Here is a 27,781-nt window from a genome sequence, read left to right as displayed (position 1 = left end):
CGCCCGTCTGATGCTTGGAGCCTATAGGCTCCATGTCCGATCACCTTGGTGACCAAGTAGGGTCCTTCCCAATTCGGGGCTAACTTGCCAGCCCCTGCCTCCTTGGTATTCTGGAATACCTTGCGAAGTACCCAATCTCCCGGTTTGAAGGTTCGTGTGCGAGTGTTCTTGTTGTAGTGTCGAGCAATACTTTGTTGATATGCGGCTATTCTTATGTTTGCCCTATTCCTCTTCTCATCGAGCAGGTCGAGCTCGTGGCACATGGCTTCATGGTTGTCGTGGTCTGTGGTAAATTCATACCTAGCGGTATGCACTTCACTCTCTGTGGGGATGACTGCTTCCATTCCATAAGCGAGGGAGAAGGGGGTTTCTCCCATCGAGGTTCTTGTGGTTGTCCGGTAAGACCATAGGACGCCGGGTAGTTCATCTGCCCATTTCCCCTTCGCCTTCTCCAATCGTTTCTTGAGTGTATTCATGATGGTCTTGTTGGATGATTCAGCTTGCCCGTTGGCTTGGGGGTATCTTGGCGTTGAGAAGCTTAACTTGATGTTCCAAAACCTGCAAAAATCTTGAAAGTCTGCGCTTATAAATTGGGACCCGTTGTCCGTGACGATCTCCTTGGGCACCCCATACCTGCATATAACATTCTTCCAGATAAAACCTTTTACCTCTTTATCCCTAACCTGGTGAAAAGAATCTGCCTCGATCCACTTGGTGAAGTAGTCCGTCACGGCTAACATGTAGACTTTTTGCCCAGGGGCAACAGGTAGTTTGCCTACGATGTCCATCCCCCATTTCATGAAGGGCCATGGAGAAGTGATAGCTTTTAGTGGCTCTGGGGGTAAGTGGGAGACTTGGGCAAATCGTTGGCACTTATCACATCTCTTGACGTAGTCTGCTGAATCGGCTTTCATGGTGGGCCAATAATACCCACTTGTCAGGGCTCGATGGGCGAGGCTTCTTCCACCCGAATGGTTGCCGCATTCCCCCTCATGTAGCTCGGAAAGGACATATCTTGCCTCTGCAGGGTTAATACATCTCAAGTATGGACCATTGTAAGAGCGCTTATACAATTTACCTCGAATAATGGAGAATCGGGCTGCTTGGGCTTTGAGTCGGCGGGCTTCATTTCTGTCAACTGGGAGTGTGTCTTGTGCTAAGTAATTCGTTATGGGGGTCATCCAGGTTGGTTCGGCTGACACTTCGTGGACTTGTTCCTCCTTATCCTTTTGAGTCGCTGGCCATTGGAGGCAGGTTATCTGAATAACCTTTGGTTGCGTGGTCTGGATGGATGACCCCAAGTTGGCTAATGCGTCGGCATGACTATTGTCCCCTCGTGGAACTTGGCTCAGGGTGAACTCCTCAAAGCTCGATTGTAACTCTTTAGTTTTGCCCAAATAGGCTATCATTTTGGCATCCTTGGCTTGGTAGGATCCTTGCATTTGATTGACCACAAGCTGGGAGTCGCTGAAGACATTGATTCGTTTGACCCCTATCTCCTTGGCCAATTCAAGTCCAGCCAGCATTGCCTCATACTCCGCCTCATTGTTGGTTGCCTTGAATTGACACCGAATTGATTGTTCAACCATGTCGCCCTGAGGTGAAATAAGGACCAAGCCAAGTCCACTTCCCCTCATATTGCTGGACCCGTCAACATAAAGTTTCCACATCCCCGTTTGATCGGGTTCTTCGGTCATGCAACATAGTTCCTTGTCGGCCTGCACGGTAAGGTTAGGAGTGAAATCAACAATGAAATCTGCTAGTACCTGAGACTTGAGGGCCATTCGGGGCTTGAAGGTAATATCGAATTCGCTTAGTTCTACTGCCCATTTGGTCAATCGACCCGATAGCTCCGGCTTGTGGAGTATGGCTTTGAGGGGGTATGTGGTCACCACTGAGATCGGGTGACATTGGAAGTATGGTCGAAGTTTTCTTGCTGCGTGGACCAATGCGAGAGCTAGCTTCTCAAGTTGGCTGTATCGGGTCTCCGCATCCAGGAGGGACTTGCTCACATAGTATATTGGTGCTTGTCTCCCTTCGTCCTCCCTGACCAACACGGCACTGACAGCAGTCTCGGACACGGCCAAATAAACCAATAGGACTTCATGGTCTTTTGGTTTGGCCAGAAGGGGCGGGTTGGTCAGGTATTGCTTGAGTTGTTGTAATGCCTCCTCACACTCCTCTGTCCACTCAAAGGTTTTTGATTTCCTAAGAGTGTTGAAGAATGGGTGACACCGCTCTGAAGATTTTGAGATGAAACGGCCCAACGCGGCTATCCTCCCGGTTAATTTTTGTACGTCCTTGACGCATGTTGGGGATTGAATCTTCATGATGGAGTCGATTTGGGCCGGGTTGGCCTCTATGCCTCTTTGGGTGACCATATAACCTAAAAATTTTCCTGCATTGACACCAAAAGAACATTTAGCAGGGTTAAGTTTCATATTATACTCCCTGAGAATTTTGAAGGTCTGGTTGAGATGGTCGATGTGGTCCTTTGCTTGAATTGATTTGACGAGCATGTCGTCGATGTAGACCTCCATCGTCTTTCCTATCTGGTGCGCAAACATTTTGTTGACCAAGCGTTGATATGTTGCCCCTGCATTTTTTAACCCGAATGGCATGAAGATGTAGCAATAAAGGCCCATGTTGGTCAAGAAGGCTGTCTTTTCCTCGTCATCAGGGTGCATTTGTATCTGGTGATACCTTGAGTAAGCATCCATGAAGCTCAGGAGCTCATGGCCGGCGGTTGCGTCCACCAACATGTCGATGTGGGGCAACGGAAATGAGTCCTTCGGGCATGCCTTGTTGAGGTCTGTAAAGTCGATGCAGACCCTCCACTTGTCATTCTTTTTCTTTACTACTACCACATTAGCGAGCCATTCGGGGTAATGGACCTCTCGGATCAATCTGTTCGTCAAGAGCCTTTGGACCTCTTCGTTGATGACTTGATTTCTTTCAGGAGCAAATTTTCTTCGTCTTTGCTTTCTTGGTGGATAGCCCGGATCAACCTGTAGCCTGTGAACAATAACATTTGGGTCAATGCCCGTCATGTCCGCATGGGACCAAGCAAAACAATCGTAGTGTTTAGATAAGAAATTGATAAGCTTCTCTCGGGAGTCGGTGTCAAGTTGTGCTCCAATCCGAACTTTGTGGTCCGGGTGGTCCATGTGGATTTGGACTTCATCTATCTCTATAGCTTCTTCCTCGATCAAACTACGTGGTCGTTTTGGGTGATCGGGTCGATCAGATTGATCTTCTATAACAGCTCTGCTGCTTGGATGACTTTGGTGCGGGCTGTTGGGCTGCGTCCTGCCTTCGGGCTCATCTGTTCGTGCGGGTTGACATGATGGAGATGGTTGATCCATCTTTGGGTGGGTCGAACCATTTTGCTGTAATTGCTATTGGGTGGCTTGCTTTGCCTTCATGGTCGTTTGGTAACATGCTCTTGAATCTTTTTGCTCGCCCCTGATCTCCTTGATGCCCCATTTAGTTGGGAACCGGATGACTTGGTGGTAGGTAAATGGGACTGCTTCCATATCATGGATCCATGGTCGACCCAAAATGACGTTGAATGCGGAAGGGGCGTTGATCACTAAGAACTTGGTTGATTGATTCACCCCTTCGGCATAGACAGGAAGGTCAATCTCCCCCATCGTGGTCTTGGTCTCACCACTGAAGCCTATAAGGACCGCGGACTTTTTTATTATTTTGGACTCGTTCAAGCCCATCTCCCTGAAAGCATCAAAAAACAAGATATTGGCAGAACTACCATTATCGATTAGAACACGCTTGGTCAAACAGTTTGCAATAAAAATTGAAATAACTAAAGCATCATGATGAGGGTGAAGAAGCTTGTCTGATTCAGTTGTATGAAAACTGATTGTTTGGGTCGGAAGGGTTGGAGCGGTCTGGCAGGGCATGTTGGTTTCCGCCTTGTTAGACTTAGCCTGTCGAGTATGCTTCTTTGCTGCGGAGTGGGTGACCCCGCTTACTTCGGAGCCACCAGATATCACATTCACGGTTCTTTCATGAGATGGTGGGTTTGGCGGTGTAGCTTCTCTATGGTCATCATGTCTATCATTTCCTTGTTGTAGGGTCTGCTTGCCCTTCTCGGTTAGGTAATCGGTGAGGTGGCCTTGTTTTAGTAGGTGGGCCACTTCCAATCTGAGGGCGATGCAATCCTCTGTCCGATGCCCATGGTCTGCATGGAACTCACACCACTTGGACCTGTCCCTCTGGTCGGCTGGGGCCCTCATCCTCTCTGGCCATTTGACCTTGTTGCCCAGGTTCCTTAGTGCCTCAACTGCTTCGGCGGGGGAGATGGATAGGGCATACTCTGGAATCTTTGCTTTCTCGCGGGGGCGTGTGTCGGGTGCCCTATCGTACTCATCCCTTCCTCTGCTTTGTCGATAAGGTGGATATGGTTCAGCACGTCTGTCACGACCTGACCTCCTGTCCACCCGGTGGTCTCTTTCGGGTCTACTGGGTGGGAAGACCCTCTGCATGTTGTATTGGTCTTCCTCCCACTTAATCTGTGCCCAAGCTTGAATCAACACGTCCTCCATGGTCTTGCACGGGTACTTGGTGAGAGTTTTATAAAGATCCGAGCCGGGCAATAGACCCTTGCGAAAAGCGGTGACAGCGGTTTGCTCGCTACAGTTGGTGATTGACACCTTCTCCTTGTTGAAACGTCCAATGTAGTCTCGAAGGGGTTCTCCATGTCTTTGGACAATGACGTACAAGTCTTCCGAGATCTTCTCCAATTTTCTGCTACTTGCATACTGTTGGACAAAAACATCAGTTAGTTGGGCAAAAGAGCTAATAGAGTTATTCGGGAGATTCGTATACCACTGGAGGGCCGGTCCTATTAGACTAGAACCGAACCCCTTACACATGCACGCCTCCCTCATGTCACGAGGGATGGCCACGGTGAACATCCTCTGTCGATATTGAACGATATGGTCGTCTGGGTCAGACGCGCCATCAAACATCTTCATGTGGGGGAAGTTGAACTTCCTCGGCATTTCCACCAAAGCTATTTCGTCCACAAAGGGCGAGTCAGCATAACAGCCCTTTGCACTTTTCTTGATTGGGGCCGGGACTCCTGGGATTCGTTGGATGATAGCCTCCATATCCGCCAATCTTCTAGCCAAGGCGGGGTCTAAATTCTGGATGGTGTTTGACGTGCCATGTCGTCCCTGATCGACCTGAAATGGTTGATCTTGGATGCTGCCATTATGACCGAGTGGACCTGTTCGCCTTGCTCCATCTGGTTGTCCCGTTGGGTCACCTTCGTGTGGTCCCGTTGGCACAACATGCCCCTGTGTGGTATCGGTCCGGCCTATCTGGGTAGGATGGTCCACTCCCCCAGTCGTCAGGTTGACTTGAGTGAGGGCTCCCATTAGGTTTGTCCCGGTTGCTCTGGTTGTCCCGGGTGTTTGATCCAAAATGTGGGTTTCACCTGCATTCACATGAAGATTGCCCGTGTTAGGATGAATAACCTCCGATCTATTGTTTCTTACCGAGGATGAAGGGTCATCTGGGTTGATCTCAGTTCCATTGGGTGTGAGCGGGATGTCCTCAATATCCATCATGGGGTTAATAGAAACCCGGAATCGATCAGGGTGTTGCGTTTGAATTGGCGGAGGCGTTTGGATCTGAGTGAGAGCGTTCAGTCGGGCTAGTAGCTCTTGGTTTTGTTTTTCCAACAACAACCGACTCTCACTTTCCTGGGCCATCTGGTCCATCAGGGCATTGAGCTTGGCATCTATCTCCACTTGGGCCAACAACTCGGTTTGCGAGGGAGCATCGGTCATGTCGCGTGTGTCATTTTGGGTACTCATGGTAGAACTCGGTGATTGTTCGTCGGGAATGCTTGATTGCTAGGGCCCCACGGTGGGCGCCAAGTTGTTGGGGATGGATCCAACAATTATGGATAAGGACGTCGGGGTCGTCCGGTACGATGGGCACTAGCAACCTGAAACACGAACAACGTTAGAGCCTTCCTTGGAGCACCGGTGGGGGTGTCGATGGAAGGGCCTCCGACGCTCAAGTCAGTAAACAATATTAATAAAAATCGTATTGAAAGCAATTGAAAGTAAATGAAAGATTAAATCGGGTCGATCTGGTCGACGGAGTTGAAGGCGATTGAGCAATGAGCAAAGGTCGTTGGGTCGTCTCGGTTGATCTGATCACCGGAAAACCTAAAGCTGAGAGCGTGGAGGCAGAATAGTGCGTGAGGGGAGAGAAGAGCGAGAGAACGTGTTGGAGTGCGAATGATTGTGTGGGTCGAATGACCTAGTAAGTTCTTATTTATACCGCGATGTCCTGACGGCTAGGGTTTTGCTGGCACGTCTCCTTAAACCCTAGTCGTTCCGATATTAGGGGGATTGTATCCCTGACCTCATTCCTTTCTTTCTCCCCAAGTCGCTGCCCTATCTAGGGTTTGGGTCGATGGGCTTTGACGACCTAAAGTACGGGTTGGGTTGAATTAATTGAAATTAATTCAGTTTTTCGGATTGGACTAGGTGCTTGGGCCGCGAATATTTATTCGAATGGGCCATACGAAATTTGCCCACTACAGCACTTATGGCACTAATAGTGCCATAAGTGCCTAACCCGACCCGGCACGCGAGCCGCGTGCCTAATCCTACCCGGTCCGCCTCATTAAGGGTAAAAACGTCCAAATCAATAAAAATGGCCAAAATTTGTGTTTTTTCAATGTGTGGCCATAAATTGTGTTTTATGCTTCATTTTTGCTACTTCAAAATTTTACTCTACTTCATATATGTTCACCATTCACAGTATTATTAGCTTAATTATTTTCAAATGTGCAAAGTAATATATAAATTAGATAATACTCAAAAGTCAAAACACTATAGTATTCTTTATTCAATAATAGAAGATCAAGTATCTTCCCTCAACCATTGAAAAGGACATGAATATGTAACTGTTATTAATTGTTTAATGACAACTTAAGGGTTACGCAAAGCCTCATGATTGCTTAGTTTTGACTTCGGACATGGAGGGTTTAGTGGTTTAACAGTCCGGCCCAAAAGCCCATATCTTCAAAACTTCTGCGTACTTAAAATCAACTTATTTATCCCATACAAAAAAAAAAAATCAACTTATTTATCTGAAAAAATGAAAAATCATTTTGGTCCATTTTAAATATTCGTCCAATCTATTTCCCGTTTTATCCATTAATTCATGGATCGACAATACCTTGAGTAAATTAAGAGATCTTACCTGCAAATTTCCCTCAGTCGCCATTTTTTTTTATAAAAGAATCACTATTACTAAGATGATCATGCTTCCATTTAATTGCTAGTATTTTATTTCAATCTTTCCCATTCTATTGTATCAAAATTAAATGCAAACCGATGCCAGAAATACAACTTACAGTCAATGCAAGCAAAGCTAGATAGATGTACAGAGGCCGGGAACTGAACATTATAATTTCTATTGAAATGGAATTAGCACCATCGCAAGTAGTATACACAAGAGTTGCACAAATTGCATATATCGATGCTTTTTTGAGTAGGCATATATCAATGTTACAGTCAAATGCTTCACAACCAAACTAACATACTAATGATAACTTGTTCAAAATTTCAGTTATAGACGAGTGGAGAACTATTAAGCTGTAGAACGGCTGACATCACCCATGAAACGAATAACTGAAATGAAAACAAGAAATAAAAGAGTATGCGGTTAAAAACTTCCATGAGCTACTTACTATACTGAATGACAACCTTCATTCACTGATGTTCTCAAAACTTGATTCAACCGTCACAATTAGAATGCTAAGCAACCAAGCAGAAGGCACCTGCAAGTGGCATTGGCACTTTAGAAGTTAACAAATTAACTACATGACTAAAATACAACTGGCCATAACCTTGCAGATTTGGCATTACAAATGATCCCTCCTCAAGAAGACTACAATGAAGAGTGTTGTTCTACATTAAAAGATTACATTTTCAAATTCTGATTTCCCAAGGAAATACAAGAGGTCACCACATGTTTGAATGTTCTCTATATCTATATCAATGAATGAGAAGCAGGGAATTATATCATAATTATATGAATTAAGTAAATGCAAGAAGTTAGGTAGTAACAAGTTCAAATATACTCCTCAACCAGCAAACATATTCATCTTACCATGCAAATGTAAAACTATACAATTAAGAGAAATTTGGAATTGTTATCACCTCATTGTACATTAACTCTTACCCTTCAGGCTTAAGATTTAATTTAAGCATTCGTCATTCGTCAATCCCATTCTGAAAACTATAACAAATTATTCTATGAACATGTTCAGGAGAAAAAATGTGGACTATTTATGAAGGTATCGGAGCATCATCATGTAGTGAAATGTCCAGTCAATAAATCTCATAAAAATGTATCTAATAGACCTTTAAGTGATGTCAGAATATCATTAAAGGATGAAATATTAATTTCATGCGTCTAGTTTTGGCCAAAAATATCATCCTAATTTTCCTTCAGCGGATGTATTGAGCTACAAGTGAACGAACCTACTTAAGTAATTTTACTAGTCTACTGTTCACCCGAGAACAATATCAGGTGCTACTCCAACAGTTGCTCTGCAAAGTTAAGTAAGAATATTCAAACTACTTTTTAATGTAACATGCACCTACTTAATTTTTAGACATATTTCCAGGCAGGCAATGGCAAGCACTTCACCAGAAAAGTAAAAGAAAAAAATTGACAACAATATATGCAGCTAGCCACAGTACAATCATAAGAATACATGTATACATAGGGAGATAAGAAATTACAATAGGTTTACTCAGTCTTCTTCTCCTTCTTCGAAGCCAAAGGAATCTTTTGAAGTACCAGACTATCAATCTTCTCATACTGTATCCGAGCAATATTATATGCAACACTCAGCTTATCATCAATTGGATTTTGGTACTTTTCATACAACACAGGAAGTGATAAACTAACAAGAACACCTGTTGCAATATAATTCCAAAGAGTAAACGATTACTATTGGCAGAACAGAACAATGCAATTACTACATAGAACATAGTTCATACTTACCAATGTAAATCAGCGTGAGAGAGTTGAAGAAACTGCCAATGTAGGAAATTACCCACAATAATGTAGCAACCTAATAAGCATGGCAAATATACCATAGAGTCTCCACAATCAGCAATTGGCACAATGAGAACTGACAAATAAAACATCAAGCAGGAGCATAACTAAGTAAAACACCTTCAAAAAAACTCTCCAGTTTCCACCAATTGCAATGTCATGTGCAATTGACAACGCATAGTTAACCCAGACTCGCAGCTCATCAGCAGCTTTGACAGAAGCCTCTTCCGAAATTTCAAGATTAGGAAGAGGCGGCAGTGGTCTAAAATCATAGACATAATTCATTCATTCAATTTCCAGAAAATTTCAATGAATTAAATGATATCATATAAAGTAAACCATCAAATATCTGATACCCTGAAATCCCTCATTAAAATTAGGGAACACCAAACCGAAAACTTTCGCTGCAAAGATCATACTAATTTCCAAATCAAGACCGACAATACCATTGCCAAAGAACCTAATGCATTACCCGTTAATAGCACTTGGTATTATATTCCCTATCGAAAAGCATGATCAAACATACCTATATTGGATAAAATGATTCGACTAGTTCACTCGACATAGCAGCAAGGAGAGCACTACTAATCTACCCCAAATAGAATAAAACACTGTAATTAAGCACATAAATACAGATGCATCTACTCATCTACCTATTAAGAATCGACGCAGATTTAGCCCAAAAGAATAGTATCACGATGAGCAACAATAAAACATTCGATATAAATGACAGTAAATTGTATCCAGCCCTCTCGAATAGGAACCAAAGCGCAGTTGAGCCCACGAGAAAAGCGGCGCTGAGAGTCCATTTTCTCCACAGTATCACATCAGCAACTGCATCACGAAATATGAAAATCAGTTCCAAAAGATAGGTAAATTCAAATCAACGGCGAACCCAAAACAGTCTATGAAATATTGGAATCAATCAATACTGTAACATAATGACATATTACATCAATTTTTGCATGTTCGATTACAATCTGAAACAGAAGCGAGTACGATGGTACCTGCACCACCGCCTAACGTGCGATGAACAGAAGATCGACGAGATTTTTCCATGGAAAATTAGGGCTTTTGAAATGTAAATAGGAAGTTGAGAGATTCAGGAAATCGAGGGAGGGAGAATTTGAAGACGACTGTCGATTTCCCAATTTTACTCTGCAGTCCAAACTAGATGCGGTTTTCCTACTTCTTCATTTCACGTTACTTTTGCACCCAAGATTAACAAAAGTATAATTAAGGGCAAAGTAGCAATTTCCCCCACGATCACCCCTTATTGCATTCACAATCATAAATAAACGTTGAAGATTATTCGCATCTTAACGTCTAATAAATTAAATAATGTTTTCCTCTAGTCGTCTGGTGAGTTAACTCCATCAAAAATTTTATTTTTTTATTTTTATTTTGAGTGAGATCCACAACTTTACTACGTTCCATTATGATGATCGCTTTGAAGACTCCATCAGAAAGCAACAACAGCACCACCAGCAGCTGCTACAAGTCTAACAGCAACATACGCAAGCTAGATCTTATTCCAACGATACTGTTTACGACCTTTGCTACATCGCCGAGCGGATGATCAGCGTCAGATACCTCCGCGAGTGCATCCAGGTCTACGCGAGCGTGCGCAAGTTTGCCGTCGACACGAGCCTAAGCGATTGAACATCGAGAAGCTGAGCATTGGCGATATCCAGAAGCTAGAGTGGGAGACGCCCGAGACGAAGATCCGACGGTGGATACGTGAGGTGAGGATTTGCATCTGCGTGCTCTTCGCAAGCGAAAGGCGCCTCTGCAAGCAGATTTTCGAAGATTTGGGGACTTTCACTAATGATGCTTGCTTCATGTAAACCACTAAAATGGAGGTGGCCAAAATAACCAGATTAGAAGAATACCTTAGGGAGCCAAATAGGGGGGACTTAATTAATGCAGGCTCAAATGACGTTGACTTAGATTGGTGGTCAATCAAGCAAGGACAATACTCCATTCTTGCTATCATGGCAAAGAGATATTTTCCGTCCCGACATCAACGTAGCGGTTGACCAACCATTTAGCGAGGGAGGATACATGCTCGACGAACGGAGATCCCAAATGACATCGCAACTATTGCTCAAAGATAATACATTAGTCGAAGTAAGAGAGCAAAAATATAAATAAGATGATCTGTTCGAAGAATACCCTATAAGCACAACCGAAACCGAGACCACGATGCTAGCAAGTCATCTCAATGTAATAAAAGTGAACTTCGACAATGATTTCGACTTCGACATGTAGAAGAATTCATGATTGTGTGGTGCCACCTAAAGTAAGACAAATGTAAGAGAACTACGTGGACTTTAATTCCTTCGGGATACATAGACAATTCAATTATAACTTAAATGTTATAATTAAGCTCGAGTTCTATTTTATTTATTTTATTTTATTTTCCCAATTACAAGTTGTAATATAAGTTGCCTCAATTTTATTTTAGCATCCTTAAGTTGTAAATTGTATTTGTAAGAGTTGTAACTTGTAAGTTTGTAACTTTGAAATATAAATTCAATTTTGAAATAAAGTAATTATGCAATTTATATTTAGCTTAGTGTGTGTATTATTGTATATTTCATTAAATTTTATACAAAAATACATAAAACAATACAAATAATATTAAAAAAATATTATCGGACGGTTCGAACCAAAATCGTGAGACTTCCTAGGAAAGAGTGACACTAATTTTAATAAAAGTGGTTAAAGATGTTATGAGTGAAGAAAGGGTCCCATCATAAAAGTACTGTTAATAATAATAATTAATTAACATGTGGTAGAATAGACAAATAGATTAATATATGGAGGATAATCTATTGAGGGGGTAGTGTCCATGAATAGAATATGACTATTTTTTATGGACACCCTAAAAAGGAAAATTATGACCATATTTTTATTAGACGAATGGAGTATTATATATCAAATTGAGGTCCTTTTATCATCTTTCATTCTAGACTACGTTACATATTTTATTTAAAACATAATTAGATGAAAATGAAGAAAATGTTCTCTTTATACAAAATGAGAGAAATAAAATTTATAATTCAAAAATTAGTGGTGATTAATTGAGTAATTAATATATGGTTAAATTTTTCATGTATTGATTTCAAAATTGCATAGGTTAGAACATTGATTTTTTTCTTTATTTACAAAATTATTAATAAATTTAATTTGAAATCAATTTTAAATTAATTTCAAATTAGAGATTCACTTTTTAATATAAATATAAATTATTTGCTAAGTAAGTCTTATCTTTAATCCATTTTACAATTAAAATTCAACTTTGTTTAAAGATAAATTTACAAATAACTAACATTATTGCCTTTCACTTTGTTTAAAGACAAAATTTCAAATTATGATATACTCACTACGTCTCTAAAAAATGTCCTAAAAAGTAATAATATGAATTTTAATAAAAATGATTGAACGTATTGTGAATGAATAAATGGTTCCACCTAAAGTCAGTGTTAATAATTGTTAAGTGGATTCTCAATCTCAACATCAAATAAAAAACAACTCACTCAAGAACAAACTTGAAAATATAACGGAACTAAGAACATATGAAATCAAGGACAAAACAACTCGAAATTGATGAAGAAAATAAGTAAAGATGCAAGAACACCTAGAATTATAGAGAGAATTCAAATGTCCAATGTTTCAATACAAAATTAAAGAGTGCGTTCATTTTTAAAGGAACTAGAGTGCTATTATAGACTTTACAACACAAATGGGCAAAATAGTCTTGTTCGCTGCACATAGGAGGGCATTTTTGTCATTTCAACTTTGTTATTTTTTTAGATTGGAGGGCAACTTCATCTTTTCAGGTCCTCACGCCTGCAATGCGAGTAAGGTGATGTGGTCTGTCACTATAACTAAAGATTTCCTTAAATGTGGCATTTACTTTGCATGATTGATAAGATGCATGATTGATTATTTTTATCATATAGAGTAGGATTAATCCAATCTCATCCTTGTAATGTGATACGAATCAAGCAAAACTAGTTTAAATGATAAAAATAATCAAGAACATTGGGATATTCCAAAATTTTAATTCATCAAAGTAAACAAGAGATTAAACTTTACTATTTTTATCTATTAAGGCTAATCCTCTAAAGTAAACACTCCATAACTGTAATTCGGTAGCGTATTTTCAGAAGTACAAATCAATTGATCACCACGTGTCAACTTTGAAAAAGACTGATTTGTTGTTTTGTGCAATGAGCTTCATAATTGAAATATTGTGTCTATCTTCCATCTTCATTCCTCAAGTGATTTCAACTCTAACACTTCATCTTCTACTCTTTTTAGTGACTTTTCACTTCTATTGCCTGATTCTTTTGCTTTCCCGCCTCTTTCGCCCATATTTGTTCGTGTGTGTTTTCACGCATAATGATTATGATCAGATCCTCAAGGATTTATTTTTGGTCATGCTAAATTTCATCCTCATCGATAATGATAATTAATTATATTATGAATGGAGAAAACAATCTATCATATGATAGAATAGGTAAATAAGTTAATATATTAAGGTCCTGAATGAGTATGGCTCATCCGCCTTTATGTAAGGCGCGTGCATGCACGCGCCACTTTTAAGGGGACTCAAGTCATACTCAACGGATATAGGGGATCGACTCATAGCTTACTCATCCACTTTTATATGGATGAGTCGACCAATGTAGGCTACTGACTCATAAGTGGTTCCCTCCTTGAATGAATAAACTATTTACTTAAAGGATATGGATGCTCTTACACGTTATTCTATATTAAAATTTAATAGCAGTATTAATATCTAGTGTATATTCATATTAACGATAATTTTTATTAAATTTTGTGATCGCATTTGCATGTCCGAATATTTTAACTTTAATATATCTCGAAAAAATCGAATAGTGAATATAATTATTTTTTATTTATCTCAGTGTAGCAGATATATAGATTATGTAGTAAAATTTGAATCTGTAATCTTTAGTCTTAAAACTACTTGCTTTATCATGAGACGATCCCATTATTCTATAAGATTATGTAGTAAAATTTGAACATGTAATATTTAGTCTTAAAACTATTTGCATTATCATGAGACAATCCCATTATTCTATGAGGTGGTCTTGGGTATAACCGAGTGTACCGTACAATCGGGTTGATTCGCACCCAAACCTTGACCTGCATCCTGATCCGAATCTGCATACTGACCCAAATCGTATAAATAACATTATTCGGTTATACAAATGACACTGATTGTAATTGACACTATTATATTATATAAATGACACTGCGTATAAATGACACCACACTATTGTAAATGACACTGTGTATATTTGACACTATTCAAAAATATAAATGAAACTTTCTATAAATGACACTATAACATTTTAAATGACACTATGAGATTGAAATTGACACTATAACATTTTAAAATGTTACAATGTCATTTATATAGTTGAATAGTGTCAATTATAGGCAGTGTCATTTATATAATCGAATAGTATCATTTACATAATTTAGATCATATTATGAGTTCAAATCAAAATGTGAGTCAGAATTTGAGTGCGGGTCAACCCAATTGTACCCAAATTTTTGTGTTATTCTACTGCAGTCAGCCAGTCACTTGCCTAGTTGGTTAAAGACACAACCATACCAACTCACATAGTGTTGACACGTTGAATTCCTTCATAATTTCATTTAAATTACCCGATTCAATAAATTAAATATTACTATTATTGTAGTACATGGTATCATGTCACATGTTTACCATCATTTCAAACATAATAAACAACCCATGAAACACATTGTCCTTCGGGAAAGAAGTATATAAATTCGGCAGCTAGTTAGTTGGATCATCAAATTTTATAATGAGTTTGGAAATTTGAGTCATAATTAATATACGAAATGGTTATTGTCAGATGACATTATAACCTTTACCGTAATTACAATTTAGACACGATTTCTGGAATGTGATGAATAATATATTATTTGCATTTCAGCTATAGCAAATTAGACATACTAAAAGAAATTCAAAGTTCATAAATAACATAGCAAGATTACTACTTTACATGTGGCTTATACACGTCATAAATTTTATCAATATCACATGCAAAACAAGTTTTGCCACGTCAATATTTCAATTGATAAAAAAAATTGAGGCGAATTTAGTATAAATTAAAAGATGACAAATTAACTAGGACGTTGCAAAAGTGTGATCATGCATTATTTAGCAATTAATTTAATTTTTTTTAAAAGGACTTAATTTCAGGTAACAAACGTTCGGTTCCAGAATATCTACTATATGGACCAAGCTTCAAAGCCCAACTAATCCATTGGGCCGTACGATTAGGCCCAGAACCAAAATCCTAGCCCGCTTTAACATTTACAGTCTACCTGAAGCTGTGACAGAGAGGAGGGAACAACAGAAATCTTACTTGAAATTTAAGAGATCTTCAAATCCAATCCATCGATCACAAATCAATAAGCTGGAGTAAAATCAATCAATCAATCAAATCGCGGAAGAAATCAGAGAAGTGGAAGAAGAAGATGTTGCCTACCGCTTCAACAACAAAGGGCCGATCGAGCCAGCAAGCCCGGCCGAATTCGTTTTTCCCGTACCTCCGCAGAATAGTCAAGGTTTCGCGTCCTTCTCCCAAATTCTCACGCGTATGAGTTTTTGTTCGAAATTGTGGCGGAAATCTTAGATCTGTTCACGATTTTCTTCGTGAAGTTTGATGGTTGGATTCCTAACTGTTGCCTCATTGCATTTTGATGAGGAGTTTGTGGCTTGATTAGGCAGTGATGCCTTTTTGTTTTGGTTTCTGAAGAAATACGCTTAGTTAAACAAATGGATAGAGGAGCTCAATGCTCATTGTTGTTCGTGGTGTTTTTCATTCGGTTTGCTGTCCTTGATAGGGTGATGCGAATTGTTGTTTAATGGGAGTAGGGTTTTTGTCAGGAGTAGAGTTGGCGGCAGCTGGTGCTTCGACTAAATGTATTCTAGTTGGTAGCGAACGATAGGATATAGTTCGTATACTAAGCTAATATTGGGTTTCTGAACTTGATCTGCGATCACAGTTTATAATTGAATGGATTTGTTTTGGTAAAATTGTTGCTGAAGTCATTGCTGCTTAAACTAGTGAAATTATGGTTGGATAGACTTAAGGTTATTGCTGAAGTGCTTGTAGAAAATTCCTAAATTTACTTAAATTGAAACTTTTTTGTTTTCCAAAATGCTGGATTTATTTGCTTAATGTTGATTCTGTTTAGGGATGTAAACGAGCGGGACAGGGTATTACTTTCCAACCCCCATATCCGCCCCAGAAATTCACCGCTGATCCCAAACCTGTATAAATCAGCGCGGCCCAGGGTGGGGATTACCTGGTGGGGGAAGGGTACCCGCTAAAAGAATTAAAGGCTAATATCTTAAAATTTCCTGCTGAACAACAAGCATATTAATACATTGCATCAAACATAAAATCCATAAATTAAAATAAACAATAGTATGTGTATTCTCTTATTCTTGAAATTGGAAAAGTCCCATAAATACAATTATTAAATTTTGTTAACTGTATTAAGTGTAATTTAAAAAGAACATGTATTAAGTGTAGTTTATCAGGCAGCTACAGGTATACTTGCCATCCCTAATTCTCCTTTTTCTTTCTTTATTCCTATTTTTTTTAGTTTAATTCCACTGCAATACAATAATTAAAGGTAAAATTAAATCATTGCTAAATTTTGGCTTAGTATCTAGCCTTTATGGATAAAGATGTGCTAGAACTTTGCTATTGTTGTTTCTATTCACGATTAGCATAAATTTGACTAGTGATAATTATTAGGATTTGCCCCTTATTTACTTGGTCCTATGCGGACATGTTTTTGTATACAACATGTTCTCTTAGTAACACCAATTATTTTGTGGTCAAATGCAGTGGCAACAGATGGATATTGAATACACTTTCTGGCAAATGCTTAACCTATGCACATCACCGAAAGTCGTGTGGGTATCCAACCTGTGCATATTATTCTTGGTGTTCTGTATGTTTGCTTGTATTATGTAAATCTGATCTATAGAATGTTTTCCTCATACTTATCCTTCACTATGCTTAACAGCATTCAGACATATAGATGCATTTTATTCCTGCTAATTGATGGTTTTGGCCCACTATCATATAATTGGTTTTGATTTCCACAATTATAATTTGTGACAATGTATGGAGTTATTAAATTTAGTCAACTTGTAAACTACTATGAATCACAAGGGTGAAATAAGTCAATTGAGGTTATTCTTGTATATGTGCATCGTACATATCAACTTACATATCTCTATTCTAAGAGAAGATGTTTTCTTTGAAAAAGGGCTATCATCAATGAATTTCGTAATTTATATAACATGTTATAGTGCTGGCAATACCACTCTTCAAAGACATTTAATGTAGAATCAGATGGCTTGATGAAATCATTTTCTGTTTACTTTGATCTGATGACATTTGTTTCCTTATCTTACATGTGGAACTGTACAATGGGTGCAGATATCAGCACACCAAGTATCATAAGCGTGAGTCTCCTCTCTTTAATTTCTTGTGGTACTTGTGTTTTGGTGAAGATTATGTTCTTACATCACCTACATGACAACCATCTTAAATAATGCGCCATATATTTTCTTGGCCTATGTATTTTAACCAATCGGTATTACTTTCAGTTCAGCAATAGTAGCTATTTCTAGTTGAAACATCATTCACGAATACGTGAACGATTGTTTACCTTATCACAGATCTGCTAATATTCTTTTGAAACATTAACTATCTCATGTGTTCAGTTCAACCTTTAATTAATAAGCAGCTGTCTTCGGGCATTCTTTACAAAATTGTAGCATTAGCTTCAGCGATGTGCATCTAATCTCTAAGTGTCGTTCTTCTGGAAGACTAGTCTATTATTCTCAATCTTTTATGGTTTTGCTCAGGAATACTAATATATTTTCTCCAAAGGTCTACAAACAAAATGTTCTTCATATAAGTTGGAACTATCAATAGGTCCACAAGGACTGGCTAACTTATTTCTTGGTTTTTCTTTTTATTCTGCATCTTATACCCTTAATTTAGAACTAGGTCTGAGTGATTTTCTAGAAGTTATTGATAATTAATAATGCATATATTCTCCAAATAAGACAACTCTTTTCTTTTGCAGAAACAAAGAACCAATGGGCACGTGATGATCCTGCATTTGTTGTCATATGTAGTCTTCTTTTGTCAGTTTCCACTATTGCATATTGTGCTGCGTAAGTATCATTTACTCTATCTATCATTCCCACTTTCATAATTATTGATCAGTGTGGTGGATAAGCCCTTGCTATTTGCTTAAATTTAACTTATGTTCTAACAAACTCCTTTTCAGATCAAACTTTTAAGTGATTAGTTGTTTTTTCTTTTCTCTTTTTCTTCTTTCATGATTCATTGCTGTATCTTATTTGCTGATAACCCCTATACCATTGTTGTTTTTTATGTATACCAGGTACGACCATAGTGCAGGGCATGCTGTTTTTGTAGTTATTTCAACTTTGTTCTTCCATTTCTTTGTAATTGGTGCGATTTTGGCTACATTTTGCTGGTAAGGAAATTTAAGAACATGGATTGTTATGATTATACGAGTTTTGGAATAGCTTCGTCAGTTTCGTTTTTCATTTCAATTTGTGAACTACAAATATCTGAAGTGTTCACTTTTTGTTTAATCATTCAGCCACCGAATCTCAGATTCATATGACTGCTAAAGGTCTCTTGTCCTAGCTGTAGAATGTGTAATAGTCTGCTGGGCCTAAGTTGTAAGGTTGTTATTGAAGTACTTCCTCATGCTTAATGTGTTGCGAAGAGTTAGGTTTTATATTCCATGAACCTCATATAGGAACATCTCTTATTGCTGCTGAAATTTTATACAGCGAGGGAAATATGGAAAAAGAAGTTGCATCTTCTAGAACTTTTCGCATTGACATTCACCCATAAATTTGGTATGGAGAATAAGCTATAGGGCCAGTCATACCACAATTTTATATAGCTCTTGGAGGAATATCCTATTATTCATTTCTGATGTGCTTAAATTTTGAAATGCTTAAATATATATTCACGAAGTAATCTCAAATTCCTCTCAGAAACAATTCACCATCCCGAGTAGTCAAAGTTGTATTCCTTTATTGCATCATGGAAGTTTGTTGGGGACGATTGCATCATGTGTTTATTCGTGGATGTCATATCGATCTAACTGACGATTGTCTGGCCATTTCTCTCCAGGTTTTTCACTAACAATTATCTTCGAGAAGAAGCTCCAAACAGTTATGTGGTGGAGCAACGGGTGGAATGGCAAGTATTTTGAGCTTTCTATCAGAGTTTGTTTTGTTTGCTAATCTCTAATGCCTCTATATTGGGTGACTGTGTTTGCTCATGTCACTACAATTACTACTGTATATGTTTGTGTAAAGTGTTGTGATTTGAAGTAGTATTGCTTTTATATGTATTTGTTTGATGTCTCTTTAAAAGAGCTAAGGTCTAACTTTCATAATTCTTCTGAAGGTTGTATGCGTTTGATGTACACTGCAACTCTTTCTTCCCCATGTTTGTGCTGCTTTATGGTAAGTGTAAATTGAAATGTGTGCCAATAAGTCTCTCCAACAATATTCCAGATATCTATGATAATTATGTCTGTTTTTGCAGTTCTTCATTATTTCCTATCACCTCTGCTAGTGGCTCATGGTTTTGTTCCCTTACTACTATCAAATGCGCTCTTCATGGTAGCTGTATCCTACTATCATTACCTAAATTACTTAGGTTATGACGGTGAGTTAAATCTTACCTGAATCATTTACGCCTTTTCATGTGTGAAGTTGCAGTTATCTACTACATGTTATGTCCAGCAATGGGCTACACAACTATTCAGACCCTTTGATGAGTACAAGTCTAGAAATACTACCGAGTCTATTTTGCCACATCCTTGAGTTGTATTAATGCTTTTACCTTTTCTATAAGATGATAACATAGACTTGCAGTGGTCACATTTTGTTCAAAAATCCATTGACACTGAAGGATCTGACCCATTAAAATATAATGCAATGAATTTACCTACTGAAAAATATGTTTATGCATTTTTATGAGTCATATTTTAGCATTTCTTATGTTGCTTCATTGGTGCAGTATTGCCCTTCCTGGAGAGGACCACTTTGTTTCTGTATCCAATTGGTGTTGTCCTAGTTCTTTCCCCCATATGTAAGCAACTTGGTACAAGATTACAATTTGCCTTCACCTTGTTTTCTAGAGTGTTGAGTAATTTACTCTTTCTTGCAGTAATTCTCAGTGGTTTCAACCCATCAAGATATTTCATGAACATGTATTTCAGTCAAAGGCAATACATCAGCTAACAACTCCTCAGGTAGCACGGCACTGCCCGAGATGATCCTGTATACACAGCAGCTTGATACTGGTCTTTTATCATGGGATAGATTGGTGGAGAGGATTGTCTCGGCTACACTTCAACTGGTATGTTAGGCCTTTCGCTGCTGATGAGTAAAGTAAGAATCGAGCGGAGGGCCTTGAGTGGTTTCTTCCTAACCGGGATAGCGGATTAGCGTAGCATTTTTGTAATGTTTTTTTGCATTTTGATTGACTCGTATTATCAGTGGCCACGCAATAGTGAATGTTCATAATAGACGCTACACTTCTAACAGTAACGATTCAGAAAGTATGTCTGGTCTTCATTGCTCCCTTTGTGGTGAGTCAGTTATATTCATTGTGGCTATGTATGTGTAAAATACGTCTTCATACAGTGATGCCTTTTATTTTTATTTCATCTTGTGAGTTTGTTGTTTGGTTTTCTATAACTTTTTTCTTTTTCTCGATTTTTATCTATAACCAATAGCGATACTATTGAATGTGAATGAGAGGCTTTGATTACGTATACAATGATAATCCATAATAAATGCATCATACTTCCTCTTGTGTAAGTTACAGGTACTGGAGTTTAGAATTTAGCAGGTCCCAACTTGTTTGCATGTGTGCAGGCAAAGGAGCTCTCAGCACAATGTTGCCGATTCGTGCAGAATCCAAGTCACTTATGTTGCCATGTTGCAAGACAACTGAAATGTCGGGCACGACCATCTCCTTGCAGTGAAGATGAAGAGAAAATTGTTCATCTGATAAACTTCCACTTTCCAATTCGAGGCCTGCAGTATCTTTATCAGCCAGTTTAAGATGATCAGAAGCAGACTCGAGATAGTGCCCTAGTTTCTTATGAGCTTGCCGCCCATATTTGTAGTCTCCAACTATCGGTGTCCCCAATACTTCCGCACAGTGGACTCGAAGCTATTCAATAATGACAACCAATATAAACAACAATTCTGACTATCCTTATTTATTGGGTTTAAAGGGAAGTTAGATAAAAAACTATGAGCGTAATCCAAACCTGGTGCTTTCTTCCAGTAAGTGGCGACAGCTCTAACCATGTATAACCTGCAATTTACCACTCAACTGAATAAACACTATTTTGAATGTTAACTAATTCATGTAACATTGCAGCAAAAAGAGCAAGTACACAGAAATATTTCTTCTTCTCCTACGGCACATCAGAAATTCAGAATCAGGTATAAAGTAGTTTACTTTTTAATAAAGATGAATAAAAAGCTGTAAGATCTTTTCGTTCTTCCCAGAAACTAACAGTAACCCATAAATATTTCAGGGAAACCAATAAATATGGCGTGAAACTGTCCCGATCCTTCAATTAACAGTCTGAGGTGAACCCCTGACCATGCCGTTAATAATTAATCAAATTTCAGCAAATATAAACTCGCCATTGTGTAATTGATGCTACTCTGATCCACTCATCGAACGGACATATATGATACAAATATACTAAATTAATATCTAGCACACGACCTATTCATTTTGTGATCTGCAGAGAATACTAACTGAGCCAATAAAGTGGAGTAAACCTTTGCAATATTACCAGGAATAGTATTCTAGACAAACAATCAGAGTATCAAACCAGAAGAATTTAAAAAATAAGGGGCAATGTCAAAACAAGGTGGAGATGGCTTAAACAACATGTCAACATGCCTTCGAATGTACACAGGATTAATAAATAAAACATAAAGGAGAGCATAATTGAAACATCTGAAGACTGCATTAGGAACGAACCACTGGGTGAAGATGCTATCACTCGATAATCTGTTACAGCATGCTGCCCTGACAATGTGTTGCTATTATCAGCCACAGTAATTCGCTCAGATTTTCCATTGTCAATCACCACCTGAATAATAGATGAACAAGATAAAAATAGAATAAGGATATTAATTGAATTCAGTAAGTAAAAAATGAGCTGAATCTTTATTTTAAATTTTCCAGGTGTATAATCATCATATCAGAATAATCAAAGCCTGAAATACAAGTAACAATGCATGGCAGATCATCTTTTTTCTACTTGATTATACATTTTGGAAGGAGTAGTAGCACATAAGATATCTAGGTTCATAAGAAAAGATAAAAAAAATCAAATGTGAATCCAAAAGATTGTCCAAAAGGTACAAGCATGAATGAAGCCATCACGTGAAATATAGGAAACCCATGCATCAATCATTTATTTTCCTAGATCAGAGATTGGTGACATTGACAAATGACAATCATGGTTTCATTGGTTTATGTGCCTCTACATCAAGAGAAACTATGAAAAGACAATCTAGATTATGTTAATATGAACCGAGCATAACATGTTGCAAATTACTAAGAGTTTGGGAACAGGTAAAGAACTTGACAATATACAGGGCAGATGAATAAATAAGATTTGAAGATGCTAAAGTAACTCTTTAAGGTGGAGAAATGTAAAATTCACCTTTATCAAAGGGACAGAAACTGACCCTTGTCGACGTCTTGGAGATCCAATAACTAGAGCCCAATACTTCTTCTGAAGAATTCTTTTACAGCCAAGAACCTGCAAGAAATAGAGACCAAGATGACTTCTGCAAGATGATAGAAGTAGCACTATGAGGCGGTGATATTGATTTCTTTGAGAAGCTTACAAAATGCAGAACCAGTAATTAATGGAATGTACTATCCAAAATGAGGCAGAAAAGTTACATCATTTGAAGCTCCAATGGTTTTCTCACGAAAAACGGAATGCAGGACGGAAGTGCTTAACTGTGTCCTTCCCATCACTAATATGCCGCTGCTGTCTCTATCAAGTCTATGCACCTACCAAAAAACTGGTAAAACAACAATGTACAAATGGGCCGAGTTCATTTTTCTAATAAACCTGAAGAAGGAAAAGCTACCAGGAAATCTAATCGAATATGTATTTACTAATATCATGTCAGTGAGATATCAACTAAGACCATTATATGGTCTAAGATCCCAGTATTTAGAGTCCCAAAATAGAAACAAGCTAATACACAGCACATTAATAGGGCACATGTTCTTCTGAAAAAAACAAGGATATATAGAGCACAACAAAAGAAGGTTTCTTTCATATAACTCCAAATTTCTTTGATAGATAAAGGCATACCATTCAAACAGTTTATTAGCCCATGCAGGATTTTCATCAATATTTACTATATAATCAGATTAACAAGAGAAAAAAAGAAAACAAAGTCATAGAAAATGTTTAGGAAACGAGAGCTGTGAGTATTCTGTAAATTCCTGGCCTTGCCACCCAAAATGTATAAACCATTTCTTGCTAGCATATCCAGGAAAGAGATCACTGATCAAGCAAACACCACTCACCTAGTGAGCTTAGTGTCTCTATGAAATCAGAGAATTCTTCAAACTCACCAGACGAGGAGGCTCCATGTAGTCATATCTCAAATACTTGGCAGCCAACTCATCTAAACTTCTCCTTATCCCAACTCCACCCTGAAAAGAAATTTCTTGCAATGTGAAATAGAGTCCATTTTCAGCAATAGAGAAGAAGCAATGAATGAAAGTATCATACCTGAACAGGCATTCCAGGCGGTTTATTGATGACAATTATAGCCGAGTCCTAAGAAAGTTTAATTCAGAAACAGGTTTCCTTCCTTCACGTGCAATCACACTATAGAAAAGTAAAGGGCTAGCTACACTCTATCAACTACAATATATAGACCTTTATACCTTATACAACTCGAGGCTTTGGACAATTTTCCGTTCTTCTTCACTGGAAAAGCTCTGATTCTCTGCAGTAGTTGGATGAGACTTTTCATCAACAGATTTAGGAAGGCATATCCTATCACCAATGTCCATCAAATCTTTGGCTCCTACCTTCAGATGCAAAAATAAAACGAGCAGTGAGGTAGGACGCCACAACTAGAAAATGAATAACAAGAGCATGAAGTTTCATAAGAATGTGAATGACTGTTTTTACCCTTCTTGGCCTCTGGTCTTTAGATTCATCACTGGAGCATTCCTTTCGCACCTGTAGCAAATCACAGTAGTAGAAAAGGAGCAACCTCAAACACACACATAATCATAATCTTATGAAATACCGAAAATTCAGTACGTTGCTAGCTTAAACCTCAACAGTGCTTTACTAGCTCATAGAGGATGCGAGCTCAAGTGCTAACAAATTTGTTTTCACGAAGATGATAATCATGAAAAATTGACGTGGTTTTTAAGCTAATTTTTCACGCCATGTATGAGACTAGGTGTAGCATTTCAAGAACTGGGATCGTATGCCCCAATTTGTTTGATGCTGCTCAAGAGTTTAAAATTCCCAGCGACAGGAAAAAATATGAACCTGTCTTAAGCGAAAGAGTTTCTGAACTAGAGACCTCGGTAGATGAGGACAGCACTTAAGAATCCATTTAAGCGCCGTCGTATTCGTTTCGTCCGTCCGACCGTACAGTTTTTTTCCGATTGAAGAACCGTCGGCTGTGGGGGTGAATGGAGGCAATATCAGCCATTGATGATTCTTTTCCTTTTCATAGTTCTCGCCGTTGGCGCCGGCGGTATAGCAACATTGCTGTTCGTAAATTGCCTTTATTAATTTTATTTTGCAACTCGGCACGGCGGCGTTTGGCTGCCACCGGCGCAGAATTTGTCGGATGAGAAGACGCTCGGCCATGATTTAGGGTTTGGATAATTTTTACCAATTTTATTTTGCATACTCCGCTTAAAAATGTACACTTAAAAATAGTAAAAAAAATGGTCCCAAAGGAAAACCAAGTATGTGAACAATGATTAATTTCTAAGATTCAAACATCATCGCTTTCAGAAAAAATAAAAGCAAAAAAAAATCCTTTCTGAACATAAAAAGATTTTATTGTTGAAAAATAACTCAAATTTATCAATTTTTTTATTTGTATTATGATCTTTATTTATTGTCATAAAATATATAAATTTAAGATTGATTTTGAATCGTCCTATGACTGTCAATTTTGCCCAAATTCAATTTAATATCCCAGTGAAAAAATAGCAAGTCGTTGAACTATTCAAATTGAATTTGAAAAAGATTGTCCTATTCGACCCTATTATTGATTTGCAGCTAGGCTTAAATCCTCTAATCAGTGGATTATTCATATTAGATTTAGGCGAAATTTTTCGTCTTGTGACAATTCAAAATCAATTTTAAATTCATATATTTTTTTAACAAAAAATAAAGATTATGATATGTACTAAAATTGACAAACTTGAGATATTTTTCGGTAATAATCCAAAAAAAAAAACATAGTAAAAAAATGGATTTTAAAAATATACACTTCAGGAGTAGTAAACATGGAGTTTAAAAATGTATGCATGAAAATTGAGCGTTATCTATTTATTTATTTTTGAAAATGAAAATTGAGCCTTTTTAACTGTGGAAAATTTTCCTATGATTAAATTTTCACTGTCTTAACAATATTAATTTATAGCGGTTGTACTGTATAAATAATTAATCAAATGTTTAAAAGGAAAATAGAATTTTCTAATATTGTTCAACACGGCGCTTGGTACATTTTTCCAGCCTAAAACAGTGTTTAACTAGTTATTAGTCAAGCATTAATCCAAATTTCTGCAAGACTGCAACCGTTATTTAAATATGCACGTAGTCATATAATCGAGTGCACTAATTAATCAAAGACATAATAATACGACTGTTATATCAATATACATGCAATTTATATTTATATATTCTTTAAAATAGAGAACAGTTATTCGACAATATGGAGGCCTTAATTTTATTTTATTTTTAGCAGAGGAGGCCTTAATTAAGTGATAACAATATTATTATGAATCTATGATAACCCACGTCAATCTACACTACATACAACTCAATGCTAGATACATCATACCCTTTAAATCAACTAGTATAAGATTCAAATTCATTTCCCAATTAAAATTATGAGTGGTAAATTCTGCACATAAAATTGCTAACCCTATTCTCACGACTTATTTTCATCCATGGACTTGGGCGGAACATGATTGTCACCTTCTCCCGGGCTTGGGCCCGAATTATTAACCGCAGTAAGAGTTTTCTTCATATCTTGAACTCCATTTCCATCTCCCGGGCTTGGGCCCGAATTATTAACCGCAGCAAGAGTTTTGTTCATATCTTGAACTCCATTTCCATCTCCCGGGCTTGGGCCCGAATTATTAACCGCAGTAAGAGTTTTGTTCATATCTTGAACTCCATTTCCATCTCCAGGACTTGGGCCCGATCTCATACCCCTGATCAAATTTCGCTTACGATCAAATCTATGTCCAGCTGCTGGGCTCGGGCCCGAATTAGCATTCACGACCACATTTCTCTTTTGACCGAATCCATGCCCATCTCCCGGGCTTGGCCCGGACTTGGCAGGCTCCACCTTGTCGGATACCAATTCTGATTCCTTTGATAGCAATCGGGCGTCCACTGCATGAATCTCGGGCCTTAGTATTAGAGAGAAGAGAAAAATTAATACCAAATATGCACAGAGTTTAGCCATTAGCTTTGTATACTGAAAGTTGGTTTGTTCGTCGAGAATATGAAGTCCAAGATATTCAGTGCATGAATTTATAGATTTCAGAAAGCGAGGTAGATGGTGATGTTTTGACTACGTTAGTTTGATTTTTTGCTTTATCTTACAATTAAGTGCAATTTGCTTTGTTGATGGCTATCTAACAAGTCAAGCAACATTTGAGAAGTAAAAATATATCAATATTTAATTAAGTGATATATCTAATTACATAATTAAATTGTTTCATTTCTATGAAAATGACATGCATGTCACCGATATACTGTGATCTTGAAAATTCTCAATTAATCATACTTCAAATAAATTGTAGAGTCTTTTCAGTACATGGCACGCATGGATTAATGCTAATCTCTATTATACATGCATATGCACAGCAGCACAGGCAGGTCCAAGGGAACTAGGGACTGAGTGACGGAACTAAAATTTTAAAAATGGTCGAATAAAGTCCCCAAGGGGACACCAAGTGGTGCGACCTCCTGTGTGTGAACAGTGAGGTCCCGGGTTCGAACCTCACTGCTCCCCCTCCCCAACTCCCCCAAGTCAAAAAAAAAAAAAATTAATGGTCGAATAAATTAAATTTTTATATTTAAATTTGGACGAATAATCTTATATGTAAATTTTTTTAAAAAATAATATAAAATACAACCTAAATATAACTTTTTTTTGCCCAGACGAAAGCTAAGCCGAGCCCGGGGCTTGGCTCTGTCTATGGGGCTGAAGACCACA

At 38.1% G+C, this 27,781-nt stretch overlaps 3 protein-coding genes across 3 annotated transcripts; 1 reads left to right on the top strand and 2 right to left on the bottom strand.

Moving 5' to 3' along the window:
- Positions 1 to 7,441: 7,441 nt before the first annotated feature.
- Positions 7,442 to 10,422, bottom strand: LOC131000909 (reticulon-like protein B11). Its single transcript, XM_057927053.1, has 6 exons — positions 10,125 to 10,422; positions 9,771 to 9,951; positions 9,238 to 9,379; positions 9,064 to 9,133; positions 8,799 to 8,975; positions 7,442 to 7,828 (listed from the first exon to the last, which is right to left on the bottom strand). Exons 1-5 carry the CDS (start codon positions 10,174 to 10,176, stop codon positions 8,806 to 8,808), a joined length of 615 nt encoding a protein of 204 aa, XP_057783036.1. The 5' UTR covers positions 10,177 to 10,422; the 3' UTR covers positions 7,442 to 7,828; positions 8,799 to 8,805.
- Positions 10,423 to 15,520: 5,098 nt separating this feature from the next.
- On the top strand, positions 15,521 to 20,949 carry LOC131000891 (uncharacterized). Its single transcript, XM_057927031.1, has 10 exons — positions 15,521 to 15,756; positions 17,052 to 17,119; positions 17,652 to 17,677; positions 18,307 to 18,397; positions 18,631 to 18,726; positions 19,401 to 19,469; positions 19,680 to 19,738; positions 19,821 to 19,943; positions 20,298 to 20,369; positions 20,448 to 20,949. Exons 1-10 carry the CDS (start codon positions 15,667 to 15,669, stop codon positions 20,519 to 20,521), a joined length of 768 nt encoding a protein of 255 aa, XP_057783014.1. The 5' UTR covers positions 15,521 to 15,666; the 3' UTR covers positions 20,522 to 20,949.
- Positions 20,950 to 21,026: 77 nt separating this feature from the next.
- LOC131000848 (RNA pseudouridine synthase 4, mitochondrial) lies at positions 21,027 to 25,273 on the bottom strand. The gene is made up of 10 exons (XM_057926968.1): positions 24,859 to 25,273; positions 24,487 to 24,537; positions 24,237 to 24,383; positions 24,079 to 24,126; positions 23,919 to 23,999; positions 23,229 to 23,342; positions 22,984 to 23,082; positions 22,293 to 22,404; positions 21,562 to 21,608; positions 21,027 to 21,461 (listed from the first exon to the last, which is right to left on the bottom strand). The coding sequence occupies exons 1-10, from the start codon at positions 25,183 to 25,185 to the stop codon at positions 21,105 to 21,107; spliced, it is 1,383 nt and encodes a 460-aa protein (XP_057782951.1). The 5' UTR covers positions 25,186 to 25,273; the 3' UTR covers positions 21,027 to 21,104.
- Positions 25,274 to 27,781: the final 2,508 nt, after the last annotated feature.

The sequence above is a fragment of the Salvia miltiorrhiza genome, chromosome 8, assembly GCF_028751815.1.
Source record: "Salvia miltiorrhiza cultivar Shanhuang (shh) chromosome 8, IMPLAD_Smil_shh, whole genome shotgun sequence".
Classification (NCBI taxonomy): domain Eukaryota; kingdom Viridiplantae; phylum Streptophyta; class Magnoliopsida; order Lamiales; family Lamiaceae; genus Salvia; species Salvia miltiorrhiza.
Note: the sequence above shows the minus strand (reverse complement) of the source record. Positions and strands in the feature narration are given on the sequence as shown.